The 13,161-nt window shown below is 36.4% G+C and overlaps 1 protein-coding gene across 1 annotated transcript in view; it reads right to left on the minus strand.

The window, feature by feature from the left end:
- Positions 1-13,161, minus strand: part of LOC105277614 (tyrosine-protein kinase-like otk) — a 94,617-nt gene that overhangs the window by 35,838 nt on the left and 45,618 nt on the right. Inside the window, exon 3 of the mRNA XM_011336088.3 lies at positions 593-723. Coding sequence (XP_011334390.1) covers positions 593-723 — 131 coding nt within the window. The remainder of the gene's footprint in view (positions 1-592; positions 724-13,161) is intronic.

The following is a 13,161-nucleotide window of genomic DNA, read 5'->3' on the forward strand; positions in this document are numbered from 1 at the left end:
CTTATCCTATTGCTCGAAATTGCCCGACATCTCGAACGCACACTGATATGATACGTAGCTTGTCGAGACCATACCATAAAAGTATATATGTTTTATGATGTCAACTTTTGACTATATTAACTAATAATTATTACCATGTACTACAATTTTAAGTTTGTAGTTTAGCTATGGTGTTTATGAAAAAATGTAATCAGAAGCCCAAGTCGTAAAACAAGGGCATTATGCACTAATAAATTAACATTAATTGAGATATTGAGCATCGACAACACCATCGATTAAAGTATTTGTTTAAGCTCCTTCTTCTGTTATACTAATACTTGTTACCTAATACTTCAAAAAAAATTCGTATTCGTTTCCGAGGCACAACATGATTAAGAGCATTTTAATTAGAATAAATATACATATATCAGCTGCGTTCCATATGTGTGCGATATACATATGTGCAAGTGAAATTTCTTCCATATGTATTGGTTGTGTATAACGCATGCAGACGTATCACGGTCTGTGCTGTTCGCACATATGCGCGCGCTTTTGCGCGCGTCTATCCATATTAAACGTACATATTTGCGCATCATCGTACATATGTACTTACTATTCCGGGACCGTTAAATCGGCAGGGCAGCAGCGCATTTCCGCCGGTTTGTGCTACAACATTCTTGGCGGGCCTTTGGTAAGCTTCGACGTCGCTCTGCTTTGTCGACTCACCTCCATCAATGGCACCATCTGTAAAAGTTTGATAGAACTTGAAGTTAATGTCAAGTCAAGTTAACACAAAATTCTGCGCTTTTTCCTTTAATTAAAACACTTGTACTTGAGAAATATTATAATAATTGTTGATATAATAGTTATTTATTTATTTTATTTTATTAATACATAATTCTTACGGTTTAAGATGGCTCTTGATGACATTCTTTTATGATCATTTGTAACCAAAACATGACATAAACATGTGAGCAACTTAGTTATAAACTACAATCCTAATTGTTATACATAGTAATAATAATTATTTAATACATATAATTGCAATATATAATTGTTTAAAATCCATATTGTAAAATTGGTTGGAAAAGGATTTACGTGATATTTTTATTGTACAAAATTCATTTAAGTTTTCATAATAAATCTTATAATAAATCTATTTAAATTTTCAAAATAAATCTCATGTTTTTAGTAGGTTTAATGTGTTGATCATAATTATAATAAATATCTATATTAACAGTTTTAATATTTTATTCCCTTCATTAAGTTATGTATTTTAATAACGCGTGCGCATTCGTTATGGTTAACAAATATTTTTCTTCCATCGTGCGCTGTTTCAAACTTTATAACGTTTGCAGATGATTATTGGATAAAATAATTATTGATATAATTCTCACAATTAGTAATACGCAAATAATAATGGTTTATTTTTAAACATATTTGAAATAGTCCGTATTTAATCATGTTATTTATAACTCATCAAAATGATTATTTGATGCCAAACGTAATCCAATATTTAATATTAACAAATTTGAAATATACGATATATATTAACATGTATAAAATAAGCATGATTAGAACATATGTAATTGGGTTTTACGTAACTTTTATTATTAATGACACAAATATTGCATGATTTGTTACATAAACCTTCCATCAACTGTAGGCTGTAATAATATAATAATAACATAAACATTTTTCAGCAAAAACTTATATATTTTTAGTATATTCTGCAAAGTGCTCTCTTGCAATCAAAGAATGGAGCAAGTAATCTAGGATATAAAGTAATTAAAATAAGTAACATGAACAAAGAAAGAATATGGTCAGAAGACATTACTTGCACGCAGAAAATTTAGTTTTTAAACTGCGATATCATACAAATTTATTACAATATAAATAACCGCATCTTCATCAGTACTCTAGCCTACAGAATCAATATCCCCTGAGATTTTAACAAATTATATTTCCAGGACACTGAGACGTTTCAAGCTGCCCTCTCAGACACTTGTTTCAATCATGTTGCAGCAATATTTACACTCAAGGTTTAGTCTCCGAGCCAGGCAGTCCTTGAAGATCGCAATCAGCGGCTTTATGTTTAAGCGAAAATTCCATCCGCTTAAGTGCTCTCGCTCTCACATCGCTTAATTGGCGACAGGCGTTGCTGTCAGTAATATGCAGCTTTAGCTTTAGTACATCTTGATTATCGCAACGAGTCACTTGAGCAGTCGGCGCGCGCGTCCGCACCAAAGCGTAGAGATTCCAGCTTTCCCTCTGGCGACCACATTCAATATAGACCGAGGATATTGGAGATTACGTTACCGCACGCGTGTATGATTAGTACAGATTAGGAACGACCGAATCCGGTAATGGCTGCAACGCATATCGCGTCGCGCAATCCACCCTTCGCGCATATTATAAAGGGTGAATAAAGAGGGGAAATTACGCTCACGCGGTTCTCTCAGCATTGCAGTCCGAAACGGCATACTGAAGCAGCATGGTTATTACATTATATTAATACATCAATATGTGTGTGAATCGGTATGTGGCCGTGTGTGTATGCGTATCCTTTGGAGTATTTATAATAGATACACATAGTGTAGATATCGCTTCAACATTATGGCGTTATAGAAGGCGGTACTGCAATGCTGCGAGTAAATGTGCAATAAAGTATTTATCGACTAGTCGTGCTGCGTTCAATGCGTAGATTTAACGACGAGAGTTACATTAATTTTGCAAAATATCGAACACTGGGAAATGCTATTTCCACGAAATTTTGGTAGAAGTAGGAGCCAAGAATTCGAGAAAACAAATATATTCTATAGAAAATGGTGGATATGTATAAAATGAATAATAAAGTAGGTAAGGACAGAATATAGTCAGACGCTACTCTCTTAGCATAGAAATTCAAATAACGCGATTTATTACATTTATTTATTATACAAAATCATCGAATATTTGAAAAAAAAGACTTTATTTTGCTCGGACGCAGCGTTAATCGACATTAATGGTTCATTAAACTCTGGATAAGCCGCACGCCACCCTCTGATCGATATTTATCTTGTTCGGTGGATGAAAACGTGGACGCGGTCACCCGTTACTTCCTGGCCCAGGTCGAGCACTTTAATACATGAGCGTCAAAGCGCGAACGGTCGAACGAGCATGAGAATGAATCGGTTGCTGCTCCTAGATGGGTGTCGCAAGTTTGCGCACCCTCGTGCTCCGGTATTGCCGAAGTTCGCCGGCCGCCGAAAACTTCTCCGCCGGGAATTGATTCGCTTCCGTTTTCCAGTACGGTATCGCGGCCGTTTCGCGCCTCCTTCCGTCCGCTTCCGATTTCCCGGAAACTCGATCGCGATTTACACCGTGGATCGCTTTTCCCATGGACGGTCACAGGTCGTCGATGGCCATCATTGTCCATCCATGTGTCGTTGCCGTCGGTCTCGCGGCTGGAGTCGCTACGTAAGTCGCAAGAGTTGTTGCAGTTCTCCCGGGTTGGCCGCTTCCAGGCCAGTTACTGTCGCGTAAACGTATATGTAACGACTTTGCGAACCACCGATCGTAAACCGAAGTGCGTTGGCCCGAGAATATTATACGGTGTCGACGTGGCTTGCCGGTGACGTTTGGCGCACGAATGGCTGCGCGGGATCGAGAAATTCGCGCCGACTGTCGGGGCGCTAGATGGAATTTTTATGACCGAATGTGTTAAAAATATTATCGTGTCGTGGCGCAGGCAGTTCCCGCGGAATGGCTGGCTCATTCGAAATGTATTGGACAATGCCTACGACCGTGTGTACGTGTGCGTGGTGTATGTATGTATGTATTCGGTGTGCTGCAGAGATAAAATATCTCGAAAACGCTACTTCGTCGCTTGTGGAATACCGTAAGAAGAAGTAGCTTGTACAAATCGCCCTTTGTGACGCGTTTCTTTGCATGATCGAATTTGAAAGCGGAAAGGAGCGACGCGCTCTCGACTATCTCTTGTATATTTCATAAAATCTCAACGTGCATCGCACAACTGATTTGAATCCACCCGCTCCGCGGCATAATATACTTGTACCTTTTTTTTGCTGAGAGATACGAATATACAAATGAGAATTATTCTTAATTATGAAAATTAGGAATTTTTCTCATTTGCATCCAGTTTTCATCATCACGCATAATTCTTGCTTAATATAATGAACAAGTGTATATGCAAGATGCTTGCGGCTTATTTCCGAAATACACGATACGGAACAGCCGATGTCGTTGTAAATTGTCGCACTACGCGTGTTCAGAAAGTATAAAGCGCTTTTAAGTATTCATGTTATACCGCGTCCCCGTTATGCTTATACATATGCAGGGATGATAATTTGACAACTCAAAGTATTCCGCTGTCTCCTCTTCCATGAGATTATTAATCCTCTCATACACGTGTGCGTCGAAACTTCCTTTGGCGGCCAACATGCACCAACTTCGAACTGTGTCGTAAATCGAAATATATCGTGCGAAAGCGTTGCGCGGAACATTCTCTGCGCTGGTTATAATGCAGATCCAGAATTACAATAAATCAAGAAGCATTAAATATATTTACAACCGATATCCCATTATTTAATTTTAATAAATGTATCATGCACATTAAATATAAAATAAAAAATGTGCATTTTTAAACAAAAAAATCGAATTTAGGAAAGCGAAAGTAATTAAACAACACTTGCTATTGTATTGCGCTAACATTATTAAGAAATAGTAATTTTTAAGCTATTTACTTTTACATTAATTTTGTATATTAAACTTTGTATAATAAACTTTGTAATATTTTTGGATCTAGATTCGCGTTTGGGGTGCAGGTATATTTTATAGTTTACATATGTATCCAGTTTACGAGGCTGCGTCGTGATGCGGCATGACAGATTATTACATGGATCGCAGGTGTTGCTTCCGGTTGCTTGTCAACAGGTTTGCATTGCCTCACTCTGTATGCGGTTAACATTACTACTGGAGCGAGTGTACGAGCACGAAAAGTGATACGCCCCGAATACGGTTACCGGAAATGATGGTTACTTTTTTATCATTCAGTTGCAATCGATCATACACAAGTTGAGTTATCATACAAATGGAGAATAAATTGTCACGTGATAGCAAATATATTATACAGTATCATATTACGTCACTTATTTTATTTGATCAATTATTTAATGGCAATGTACTCGGTATCAAGAAAGAATAATCGCAAAATACAATTTCCAACTCCTATTTACTAATTGTAAGACAATCCTACTTCTATTTTCACGTTTACGTAAATTTCTATGATATTCTTACAAAAATAGGAACAGTATTGAAACGAGAAAAAGAGTTGCAATATTATTATGTGGAAGCCTAGAATTTAAAAGAACAACAATAAAAAGAGCAATCTTAATCATAGAACTAGCGGAGGACAGACACGACGGTGGAGAGGCGGAGACAATTCGCTTGCGTCTCGCACGCGTGCGGCGCGGCGAATCTTAAATTCCGAGCTTGCCGCAATAGTCCCCGCCCCCTTCCTCGTCCCCTATCTCCGCATAGCGGAGCGAATAACTAGCGTAATTGCCGGCGACCCAGTTACAACCGACGCCGGGGGTTGCATTTCGAATACGGTATTTAGGGAGTCGTTGCGAGGGTGGGAGAGGAGGAGGAAAGGGGCAAAGATGGAGAGGCCAGGTACACGTGAGGGGTGGAGATGATGGGGGCCGCTCGGTTACATCGCGCGTCAAGATTCCGCCACGCGATTTCGTATCGGGGGATTAATCATCAGAACGCTCGCGCTTTAATCACGATCGTCCGCGTGCACGCACACACGCAGCACGGCTTGCGAACAATCGGGGTTACTTGTCCGATTTGCGTACGATTCTCGCACAAAGTGCAAAGCGGGCATATTTATTGGTATTGTGATAGCTACTATCGTGATCTACCATGGTATTTATAGAGGATCGATCCTCGACTCCTCGCTACTTCCGGTCAGCGAACGACCCAAGCGTAAACGTCGCTGATACCCGCGCTCGCGCCTCCTCCGTTGTGCGTTGCATTCTCAAGCGATCGCGATCGCGCGCAATTCACGAATGTCGCGATGAGGAAACCGCTTTGCAACGAGGGATTATCTAATCGCCGGGCGGACTGTTAAGGGGGGAGCCTGCTTTAGAACGTTGAAAATAAGGTATAATTTTACGAATTTTTTTGGAGAAACTATACAGCGGATCATTATAAAACTTTGATGCATTTATTAGTACATGTTTAAAGATAAAAAAAATTATTTTTTTATTTGAATATATCGCCTGTAGAGGTCGTCCTGGAGGCATCTTAGTGCAGCCGGCATTGTAAATTCGTGAGCATTCTCCTGCCTCCAAATTTCATCCAAACTGAAAAATTGAAATATTTTCTTGTTATTTATGAATTCCCATCGTCGATGAACCTTTAATATTCATAAAAACATTAAGTTAAACAATTATTTTTGCATGAAAAAGTTCAAAAACTTTGCCTAAAAATCGTACTTTTGTGTTCTAAGCTCCACCATTTTGGCACTTTTCAACTTTTTTCTTCTCTCTTTGGTTCATCGACGATGGGAATTCATAAATAACGAGAAGATATTTCAATTTTTCAGTTTAGACGAAATTTGGAGGCAGGAGAATGCTCACCAATTTGCAATGCCGGCGACGCGGCTGCACTAAGATTTCTCCAGGACGACCTCTACAAGCGATATATTCAAATCAAAAAATAATTTTTTTATCTTTAAACATGTACTAATAAATGCATAAAAGTTTTATAATGATCCGCTGTATAGTTTCTCCAAAAACAATTCGTAAAATATACCTTATTTTCAGCGTTCTAAAGCAGGCTCCCCCCTTAAACGTTACGTATTACAGACGGTTTTACGCGTATGTAGCATTAATACATTGCAACGCGAGAGCCACGTGCGGTCGTGACGATTGGCCGATTGATCAACTTTAGCAACTGAAGTCTAACTACTACTGCTATTCACGATAGAGCGATCGATAGCGAAAGGGCTTTGACCACCGTCGTTCAAAGGTCTCGTTGCGCGCGTACGAGAGCTATCAACGTACTTGTCTACTTAGCCGGGACAATTTTTAACGTGTACTTGTGTGCAACGTAACATGTAATTTAGCATGTAACTTCAGATATTTCGAAACTGTCCTCTTTTGCGCTCGATCGTAAACGTTTAGACTGACGTTCAGTATGCAATGTAACTGTATATATCAGATAAATGGTTAATTTGAGAAATGGCATTTGCTACGTGCAAATTTAATGAAACTGGAAAAAGATATATGTATACACACATTTTTTCTGAAATTTTAATGCGCTACGTAAAATGATATGAAATTTTTCTCTTGTCTTTTATGATATTGTATATTATGCATGTACATATATAAATGTATATGTATATGTATATATGTACACATATCAGAATAAATCAAAACAAAAATGAAGTACTGGTTACGTGTGTATTCAGATTTGAGCGGCGTATCGCCAATGATGCGAAGTCACTCGAGCGAGAGTGAGAAACTCTTTATTATGTTTGTTTCCTATTGCTCGAAATTGCCCAACGTCTCGAACGCACACTGATATGATACGTAGCGTAGCTTGTCACGAGACCATTCCCTTCATATGCTATCGCCTACCGTGCACAGAATCTGGCATCTCTGATTAAACCTATATTATAACAGAATTTATATTTTTTATGACTTACCCCTCCCTCCCGGAGTCCCACGTTTTAAAACGCTCCAAAAATTACATAGGTAAACACATAAAATAAAAGAATAATAATAAAATTAATACATAATAAATACTAACACTAACTAAAGCTATAATAAACTAAATAATAATAAATAAGTAAAAGATTAAGAATTATACCGAAGAAATAGCAAGAACATGCTACTTTACTTACGAGAGAATACTTCCAGTATAAGCCATCTAGCGTCAGAACGTGGGTTTAGTAGGATTCTATATCTAGCCTCTATATGTAGCCTTCATGTTCCAATTAGTTTTTTGTTGTAAACATTTATGTATTAGATGCATTAATTTGTATTTATAAATGGATGCTTTAAATGAAAATAAGCATATTAGGTACGCAAATTATAAATAACTTATAAATAAAATGATATACCAAAATTCGTTATATCGCGAGGGATAAAATATAAACATGCAATATTTAATGTAATACATTTTACAAGACCGCTTCTAATACTTATATGAAAATTAAAAGTATATATGTTTTATGATGTCAACTTTTGCACAAACAATAAACATTAATACGTATAAAAATACTGAAATTTTGTGGAAATACAAATTAACTATTTTTTTATTATTCATATGCATTCATACAGAGGTAATAAATATAATTATAAAGATAATAAACAAGATTAAATATAACTTATATTAACTTATAGTAATCCAGGTCACGTTTAGATGGCAATATATTAAACTAAGCACGTACATAGCTAACAGCGCAACATAGCTTCTCGTATATTAATTTTATAGCAGAATGGCAAAAGGCAATCTTTAACGGCTTATACGGTAGGTTTGGGACATCCTGTATATAATGCATATACATATAGACTTTTTATAATATATAAAAAATTTAAAATTATAAACATTTTTCTGGTATTATAAAATATTAAAGTATTACGAAAACATTTTAAACAACGCCGCAACGTAACAATTCCACACGATACATTTTGTTATATAATGTAACAGTATTTTACGTGTGTATATATGTATACATGTATATATGTGTAAAGATGTTAGTTATCCGTATGTAAAATATTTTTATAATACTTGGAAAATTTGTAGTATTATAAAACACGAAATTGCGCGCGTGGTATTACGAAGATATTCAAAACGGAAACAACGCCATAAACGTAATATTGCAATTCCATCCGATAAATTTTCAATAACGAGTTGTTATTCGGGGTGGTAACACGCTCGCGTGCGTGCTTGCGTTTTCGAGCTCTGTTTTGCTAGATCGAACGTTTTAACCGACTCGACGAATACAATTAAACGGATTTATCGGAGTGAGCTTTCATCAGAACACACGTATTCTCTAAATCTGTAATCGTAACTTCGACTGATGCTTAAATATGAAGTGATGTGCAACGAACACCACGCGACATCAATCTACATTCTGTTCAGTGTTCCTGTACTCGAAGTGCCGTCAGCAGTTGTGCGCGAAAAAATTTTGCATGGGCCATCGTATAGTTTGCGCTTACCAAATATTTAGTGGCTACAGCGAATCGGCCGGATTTTTTTCGACTATTGTTCGTTAACCGACGCAAATGCTGAAATACGATGGTGGTATCCATACGGGCTCAATATTGCGTAAACAGAGAATTTTTGTTGTAGTTAACATGTTATATGTATCTATTGGGTCAGTCAAAAAGTTCAATTCGTTTTCCAATTTTGCAAATCGATTTACGTGTAATACAAGCAATGTTGATAATGTCTAATCATTATTTGATTGACGAATAATTTCTTTTTATTGAATGCAATCAACTAAAATTTTACGTAAAACTTAAACCGAAGTTTTTGACTAACCCAGTATTAACGTTGGCTTCTTTATGATAAGCTGCGCAATAACGGTGTAGTAATTTAATTAATAAACTAGAGAGTCAAGTGTAAAATGCAAGTTGAATCGGTAGGATTAAAAGCACGAATAAAAAATACGATCATATTTATCCGAAAAAATTGATATATTTTCTCTTCCTATTTTCCGACCTCGCAAAAATTTCCATGCACTTTACATGATTATAAACATAAAACGTGTGCGTAATGTTGATCATTTTGAAGCGTACTGACGAGTAGAGTTTCATCACGGCGATAAAAGCAATCATTGTCTAACACAGTATTGGAAACTAATATTTCTGCATCAGATAGATGCGTCGAAAGGTTGCAACGCACGATATCGATGCAATCAAAACGCTGTGATGCCATTTTAAATTGGGCCACGATTAAAACGTTCTGATGGCGGGATCCGATATCGTTTCCTCCAATTCCCCGGCTCTCTTACAATATCTCCGCAATTAGCGGAGTATTAAATTCGCGGACGTTACTACGGTTTACGAACAGATCGCATGTCTGTTCGACTTGTGGAGCACGTGAATTGTCATTTGAACACGAATGCAATCAATACCGATATTATTTAATTTTTAGATATTTCAATCTAATATTCTTTTTTATCTAAACGCTGACATGTGCAAACATTTAGTTTTCGTATCGATGTATGCGTGAAATATACGTATGAATGTATACGTGTATAAACGCACATACTGATATATGCAAGTATAGCAAGGATTTTTGATATAATCACATACATTTATTACTAATTGATAGTAAAAATATGTAAACTGTAATCAGCTGAAATTGGAAACTTGAAATTTCGAGATTGTTTTTGATAGTTCGAAAATAATTTAGTGCACACGTGGATAATAAATTATGAAGACATCGAGAGATAATAACTAGATAGCGAAGAGTTCATTATTTAGTCATCATTGTATAATTGGGCGATTAACATTTAGGGAAATAAAAGATTCACCACTCTAAATGCATATTCCATGATTTATCGCGTGCTTAATCTCTGTTGAAATATGAATGAGTGTGGTTATGCACTCTAGTACGCTCTACATAATGCTTGCCCTCTCTCTTTTACAAATAGAATTTATGTATCCAATCAAGAAAAGTGCTATCCTTTCTTTCTCTTTCTCTTTCCAAGAGTAGACACTTCTTAATTAGAGAGAAGTAATATTTTAATGATGCAAGCACCAGAATATGTGAAAAATTTTAATGCTGCGCAAACTTTTAACAGTCTTCATTATTAGACTTCAACAAAATTCGAATTTCGTAATAAAATGAAATGTAAAATTAAAAAAACTTTGCAGTCAATTGAGTCTATTTACAAGAAAAACCAAATTGAACTAAAGAAAGAGAATATGTATGTGCAAACTATCCGTAACCTTAGTAATATATGAGATCGGTTCGATATCCATTCATGAAATGATAAGCGTAGAATATTGTACGCACGAAATTTCTACCAGGGATGTTAATATACTTAATATTTGCGAGAATCTATCGACGTGCGAACTGTATCATTGTTTGCTCGTGCATGTCACAAATTAGAATACTTTAATCAAAACAAAACTTTGCGAATATTCTGCACTCGGGAGAATGACGATGAAAGATTAAATATTGCAAATGCCAATGCATTATCCTTTTTTAAATTGGACATGTTTTTTTAAAAGCGAATTTTTTTTGAAAAATGGAATTGTATTGCGCTAACATTAACGTTGACGATATCGCGTGATATATGAAAAATTTCATAAATATTTCAAGATATTAATCCATTTTTATTTTCTATATTTATAACGTATTTGATTTTGATGAGTCTAGGAAATTTAGTTTGTATAGTAGTTATAATATTTTGGTATTACCTATCTATACGTTATATGCAAATATCGGCGCCACATTTTATGGATGTTTCGAGTGGATCGCTTCGGAAGTGAACTTTTTTAAGGGACTTGAAAAGTTTGCAGATAAGTGGGCAATTTGCGAAGATGAACGTTGTCGCTGAAGAATCAACGGACTTATGCATGAAACTTATGATGAAGGTATATCCGAAATTGCAAATTATTCAACATTGGCAAACATGTGATTAAATATTACTATTACATGATTACTGAGCAAAACTGAATTAGTAATTAATCATTGATTAATTATTGATTAACAATTATTCAGTAACAATTATTGAGTAATCAGTAATCACACATGGGGGTAGTAAATGTCCAGTAGGAATAATTAAGACTAAATTATGTGTAAATCATAATGAACTCGTCAATTATTAACTGGAAAATGATAAACTGATGATTATTAATAGATTGCTTAAAGTAAATTAACGCTGCATTAAAAAAACGCTCGAGATATTTTATGAAATTTATCTTCACTAATCAATTATATAATATTCCACTAAATTATATGAACTAAATAACAACATAATATAACTAAATAAATATTCAATAAATATTCAACTAAAGTAATCGTGAAAATAATTTTTTTCTATTATCAATGAGACATCAGTTTACATGAACTATGCACGTATATATGCCATTACAACCAGAAGCTGCAGGTGCGTAACGCGAGATTGTAACGGGACACAGCACGGCCCCCATAAACGACCACGAGGGCTACGACCCACTAAAGAATGCACGTTTCCGAGAATAGCATACGTGTAGTGTGGCGATTTAGATGTCGACGTCTGAAATGAGGCGCACGTTATGCCGGAATTTTGCAGTTTCGCCGCATCGCGGTCTTCCCCGTGCCTTCCCCTGCCCCTTGTCTACTCCCGTGCACGGATCACATCTGCGGATGCAATAAGTTGCGTTAGCTCCACTCGTATTTCTCCCGGGCTAACCTTGCGGTACCGTGTATTATCATGGTAAGGACCAGGTCCAGAGCTATATCCTGTTGGGATCTCGAGTGGTAGCAACGTGCGCGCGCGCGTGTGCACACACACCACCTAAAGCCCCCTCGTGTAGTATCGGGGATCGATTTGTACCGGACACCTGATACGGCGCGTATAGGAGAATTTCTTGCCGGACCAATAAAAGGGGCGGGAAGCTACCTTTGTGCCCAGTTGAAACGTTCTACGGAACGTTTAAATATAAGAAGACGTGAAAAAGGTGTTAAGAATTAAATAAAAAAATGAGAGAGTTTACATAATTCTTGCTTAATTATTATTTCACTCGATATTCTTAATTACGTTAAATTTTGTTAATCTACTTTTGTGTAGTTATTTAGAAGGAACAAGAGGGTAAGAAAATGATATGTCTCTCTCTCTCTCTTTCTCTATTAATTTTAGGTTCTCCGTTTAATTTCCTCCTCTGTTTCTCCTCTTTGACTCCTGGTTCAGATATTGAGTCAGATATTACTAGAATGTTTCTTATCATGTGAATGAGAAAGGGAGAGCGGAGGAGAGAAAGAAGGACTCATTAGCGCGGAGAACTATAAATCGTAGAGAAACAACCCGGAATTCCGTTCGGTTTCCATAGGAATACGGGGATCTTGTTCAAGTTCTCTATCGGAAGCATATCAATTATAATTATCAGCGATCGTTTAATGTCGTTCACATTCATTATTATCTCCGCTGATATTGCATACGTGAGCGGT

Source organism: Ooceraea biroi, chromosome 7 (genome assembly GCF_003672135.1).
Source record: "Ooceraea biroi isolate clonal line C1 chromosome 7, Obir_v5.4, whole genome shotgun sequence".
NCBI classification, from domain to species: Eukaryota; Metazoa; Arthropoda; class Insecta; order Hymenoptera; family Formicidae; genus Ooceraea; species Ooceraea biroi.